The sequence below is a fragment of the Coffea arabica genome, chromosome 6e, assembly GCF_036785885.1.
Source record: "Coffea arabica cultivar ET-39 chromosome 6e, Coffea Arabica ET-39 HiFi, whole genome shotgun sequence".
Lineage (NCBI taxonomy): Eukaryota > Viridiplantae > Streptophyta > Magnoliopsida > Gentianales > Rubiaceae > Coffea > Coffea arabica.
Window position 1 is genome coordinate 24,101,980 of NC_092321.1, and position 5,514 is coordinate 24,107,493.

The 5,514-nt window shown below is 40.9% G+C and overlaps 1 protein-coding gene and 1 long non-coding RNA gene across 2 annotated transcripts; one reads left to right on the forward strand and one right to left on the reverse strand.

The window, feature by feature from the left end:
- Positions 1 to 254: 254 nt before the first annotated feature.
- LOC113696617 (uncharacterized) lies at positions 255 to 1,690 on the forward strand. The gene is made up of 2 exons (XM_027216006.2): positions 255 to 954; positions 1,032 to 1,690. The coding sequence occupies exons 1-2, from the start codon at positions 255 to 257 to the stop codon at positions 1,688 to 1,690; spliced, it is 1,359 nt and encodes a 452-aa protein (XP_027071807.2).
- Positions 1,691 to 3,158: 1,468 nt separating this feature from the next.
- Positions 3,159 to 4,468, reverse strand: LOC140010034 (uncharacterized). Its single transcript, XR_011817291.1, has 2 exons — positions 3,396 to 4,468; positions 3,159 to 3,295 (listed from the first exon to the last, which is right to left on the reverse strand). It is a non-coding gene; the product is annotated as an uncharacterized lncRNA (long non-coding RNA).
- Between the last annotated feature and the right edge of the window lie 1,046 nt (positions 4,469 to 5,514).

Here is a 5,514-nt window from a genome sequence, read left to right on the forward strand (position 1 = left end):
ATTGGATAAAAAATTACTCGAAAAAAATTATTGCGAAGTGTGCAAAGGGCTGTTCTTGGAGGATTCGTGCAACACCAGTCCAAGGTGAAACTACTTTTCAAATTAAATCATTGAAGGGCCAGCATGTTTGTGCTAGAGATTACAACAACAAGCATGCAACAGCCAAGTATTTGAGCGTGAAGTACCAAGACAAGATAAGAGGTGACCCGCAGTGTGCTGCAATAGGATTTTAGAATGATATTAGAAGTGATCTAATGATTAACGTGTTCGTTGCCAAGATACGCAGAGCAAAGAGATGTGCAAAAGATGAGATGCTTGGCACGGATATGGAGCAATATCACCACCTTTGGAGTTATGCAGCTACAATTAGAGAGACAAATCCTGGTAGCATTGTCAAGATTAAGCTTGATACAGCAGAAGAAGGTTCACAAGGGACATTTCAAAGACTGTATTACTGTCTTTATGCTTGCAAACAGGGGTTCCTCGATGGCTGTCGACCAATAATTGGTCTTGATGGGTGTTTTTTGAAATCTGCATTTGGTGGTCAGTTGTTGTCAGCAATTGGTAGAGATAGCAATGACAATATGGTTCCAATAGCTGTAGCAGTGGTAGAGGTAGAGAGGTATGACTCATGGAAGTGGTTTCTGGAACTACTAATGGCTGATCTGGGACTTGGTGTGGAAGACATACCCTGGACATTCATCTCAAATCGACAAAAAGGACTGGTCCATGCAGTGAATGAGTTATTTCCAAATTATGAACACAGGTTTTGCTTGAGGCATATGTACCAAAATTTCAAACAGAAGTTCAAAGGAAAAGAGTTGAAGGACTTGTTCTGGGCAGCAGCAAGTGCTGGGAATGAAGTGGACTGGAAATTAGCAATGAATTCTCTTGAAAAAGCTTCAAAGGATGCAGCTGAATGGCTGCAAAAGTGCCAAGTGTTTTATGGAGCAGGTCACATTTTAGACAAAGTAGCAAATGTGATATTCTTGTGAACAATCTTTGTGAGTCATTTAATAACTATATCTTAGAAGCTAGAGAGCTACCTGTCATAGGGATGCTTGAGTGGATTCGAAGAAGGCTCATGCAAAGGATTCAAGTGAAGAGGACTGGTATGCAGAAATTTCAAGGAAAAATATGTCCTAACATTGCAGAGAAGATTGATAGGAATCTGAAATTCAGTAGGCTGTGTATTCCCACATGGGATGGCAAGAACAAATATGAAATTGATTGTGGGCCCAGAAAATCTGTTGTGGTGGATCTGAAGGAAAAGACTTGCACATGTGGCTATTTCCAGCTTACAGGTTATCCTTGTGCTCATGCATGTGCTGCAATAGGAGCACGTAGATTGCCTTTGCTTGATTATGTGCATGCCTGCTACAGTAGAGAAAATTACTTGAAAACATATGAGCACACTATCACACCTGTCCCAAGTAACAAGTACTGGGTGAGATGTGAAGAACAACCACCAAAACCTCCTGCAGTTCGAAGAATGCCTGGCAGACCCAAAAAGATGCGGCAAAGGGCAGCCGACGAGCCTAAAAAGGGTCAGGTCTCAACCAGAAAGGGTCTTGTGGTAACTTGCAAGAGATGTTTTCAGCCAAGACACAATTCAAGGACCTGCAAGAATGCCATTCATCCCAACTCTAAATTCTACAAGGTAACACAGCTTACAGATTTCATAGGCTAAGACTAATTGCTGTCCCAAATCATTTTAATTGAACATTAAAATGAACTTGTTTTTTATAGGCTCCTGACACCAATGTAGCTGAATCAAGTTCAGAACTTCATTCATCAGCTCCTTCACCAATAGTACCCCCGCAACCAGTCCCAAATCAAGAACAAGCTGCACCTGTTCAAAAAAAAAACTGCAGGCCCGGGAAGCAGTATACGCAGCCAACAATTGCGAGTGTAGCAAAAAATGTGCCTGCTAGACAATCATGTTCTCAGGTTGAATTTCATGTAACGCAAAAGTGATTTAATGAAGCATTTTTCCTTCAAACATTCATATTTTCTACTTCAATTGCAGCCTGTGAGTGGAACAACTTCACTAGCAAAAGGACCCCTTCGTCCTACTGTTGCTGATGTCCTATACAACCTAAGATCCAAGAAAGCAAGAAGATGTTAGAGTTGAATTTTGAAGTGGACTGTATGTTTGTTGATTGCCTTTTTGTGTAGTTTTAAGGAATTAGTGGTTGCTGTTAGAGTTGGTGGCAAACAGCTGGAATGTATGTTTCTGATGTATTTTGTCTACTCTGTTTGGAATTGTTATCAATTATTGCAAACTGGAAACTTTGATGTATTTTGATTGGATGCTGTTGGCTTCAGTAATTTGGAGGATTCTTTGCTGATGTTGGACACTTTAATGTACTTATTGACTGTTTTAATGGAGCATTATGATTATGGGCTGCAATGGTATATCTCAATTGCAGAAGAAGCTATTTCTGGGCAGTTTTTATGGGCTGGAATATTTCATGTACTGTTTGTCTGGGCAGTTTTTGTTTGGTGGGATGTATTTTGTCTACTCTATTTGAAATTGTTATCGTTTCTAGAATGTATAGTGGGATATATTTCTGGAATGTTGGGTGGGATATATTTCTGGAATAGTTTATGGACTGGAAATTTTAATGTACTTTGGTGTACTTATTACTCAAAATTGGAATGCAGAAGACGTTATTGTGTGTGCTTATTGCTCAAAACTGTTTTTAATGCACAAATATGCTTACAAGTGTATATAATAGTTAGATGTTTGTTTCATTGTTTTAGGTAGGACATCTTTCAGAAAAACAGAAGAATAAAGTGCACATTTCCATGAACAAAACAAACTACCTGATTTTTTTCATTTCCATTCATAAGCTTCTTCATTGTCTTATTTTACAGACATTTTCATCAACAGAAGCAAAAGTGAAAAAATAGATACCATTAGACAATAGCTAACTAGTACTTTCAAGTTCTTCACTTCATCATTCAAGTTCTTCACTTCAGAATTCGAGTTCAAGCACGACAAATGTTCTTCAACCATTAGCCTCTGTTCTTCAACCATTGGCCTCTCAAAAAAGTTTCCTCTGCCGGTTTCATCTCTATAGATGGGATTACACCATGAGAAAAATCTGGATTCATCCCTTTCACAAACAAAGTACAGCATCCCTTTGGATGGCTTTTCGGACTCAACAATCTTCACCTTTGCCTTTCTTCGACAGTCGCACAGCTTATATTGGTACCGTAGATTCCTAGCTCCACTATCCCCTCGAGAGCTTGAGGAAGACATGAGCAAATTTTTTAGCCAGTCATTTCCCTTCATCAGTAGATAAATCCCAATTTAGTTACCAACATTCTTACTTTAAACCCTAATAACAACAATTTGTTAGCCAAAACCCAAAATCAAATGCTTTTACCTTATGGGCTGCAATTTGTTAGCCAAGATTGTGTAGAAGTTCCTCGCAGGTTGACTTCGTATATAGAGGATGGCTTTACCTTTCAAACCTCCTGTGTGGTAATTTGATTTCTCCCAAAGGCTAGTTCAATTTCTCTCCATCAAGTAGAAATCGATTCTATACACAAGCATCGCTGGGAGGGAGTTTTATTGGGGGCTAAGGGGTACAATAGGAATATTTGCTAAAAATTAAGTATAAAGAATTTGTTTTTAGCTTCCAGTACATCAGTCCCGTTAATTTTACCGATTTCCGTCAGTGTTACAACTTAGTTCAAAGCACGGGGTGTCGCGTTGCATATTTTGAAACCATAGGGGGCTTAGTTGTGTATTAGGTTTAGCACAGGGGGCTTTTTTGTTTTTAACCCATAATTTTTCATTAAAGTCCCCAAGACAAAGCCAAGGTAGGGAGAAATGGGAAGCTACAGCCTTTAGATTATCCCACAGCAAGAGTCTATTACTATGAACTGGACTGGCGTAAATAGCTGAAATAAGCCATAAAGGGGTATCAAGGGATACCTGGATAGTAGCATGGATTTCTTGAGCAGTTTTGCTAAGGATATTGAATTGGACCTCATGTGGTTTCCAAAGCAGCCATAGCCCACCTTTCCTGCCCACTGAATCCACAATCTCAAACCCATCAAAGGGTAAGCTTCGATACATGTTCTCCGCTACCTGGCCTGAGATTTTAGTCTCGGCTATAATAATAACTGAAGGTTTGTGGATATCACAAAGATCTAAAAGATGGTTCCAGAAAATGGTGCTACCAGCATTCCTTACATTCCATGTTATGATATTCATCTGACTAAATTTCCTCTCTGTGTTGGATCTTGGCAGATTGGTTGCTTGTCTGCTTATTTGCCTTCCGTGGTTCCAGTTCCTCAGAGCTCTCCTCGACCTTGCAACTCTTCTCTGCTCCTCCAGAATTGGCCATATCCTCATAAGGAAATCCATGTGTGGTCCTTGCTTTTCTGGGTCGATGAGTATCCTTACTTCTGCTCCGACAACTCCTTCCATAGGGAAAATGAATGTCCCGGCTTCGTCGGGCCAATCTATACCCAGTGTAAGGGGCAGGGCCACTAGCGATTCGCCGGACCATCTTCTTCTTTGGTGATAGTCGGACCCCAATTCTGTATCTACTCTGAGGTTGGGGTTGCATTCTCCAGCGGCTGATTGTTGATCTCCAGGTTCTTCCTGCCTTGCCTTTGAGAACCGAAGTGGAGATTCTGTTTTAGGGTGCCTATGTTCCTGTGAAAAGGGGCCAAGTCGATCGAAATATCTACTCTGGTACTCGTAGCCCACAGGTGTAACATCCCCAGGATGTGGTTGTGGTTCACTTCTTCTAGGAACCTGGCGTTAGAGTTTTGCATCCTTTGGCGAAGGTGTTGGGGAGCATAAATGTAGTGGGATTCTACCAGTTTCCAGTTCTCCTCGTTGTGAACTTGACTGGATCTTGGTAAATCCGGATTTTGGTTCACTAACAGGATTCTGTTCCTTAGGGTACGAGAAATGGCCATTCTGTCGTTTTGACTTAGCCTTGGAGGAGGGTGCCTTGCATACGGGTGGGATCTTCCTTGATTCGACATGATTCTTTAGGAAGGAGATGAGGCTTATAGAAAAGGTTATAATTGGAGTGGAGGCAGAAGGAGCTTTTGAAATTTGTTTTGAATAAGGGTGAAACACAATTACAGACTTAGTAGGGGATGCCCTAGAAGAAATCGTTGAATTTGAAATCCTAGGAAACGTTGAAGCATCCTCTGAAATTTTCCCCATTTGTGTATCCTCGGGATTAAGCAAGGAGAAAGAGTTGGTAGTAATGATAGGGGAAGGAAGAAGGGACTGGGTTATCTGATTAGAAGAAACGTCTGCAGTTTTGCCTGACCGATGAGGTAGAGTGTAGTCATTCGACTTGTCAGAGGAAGCAGGGTCAACTACTCTAGTTGACTTAACATACCATATCGGGTAAGGTCGCTTTCTCCAGTTTTGATTCGTCATACAATTGAGATAACCCATCTGCCTTCGAGACACCTGCTGAGGACTTGGCAATGCATTTGAATTTGAAAGTGGTTTGGGCCTCGATTTTT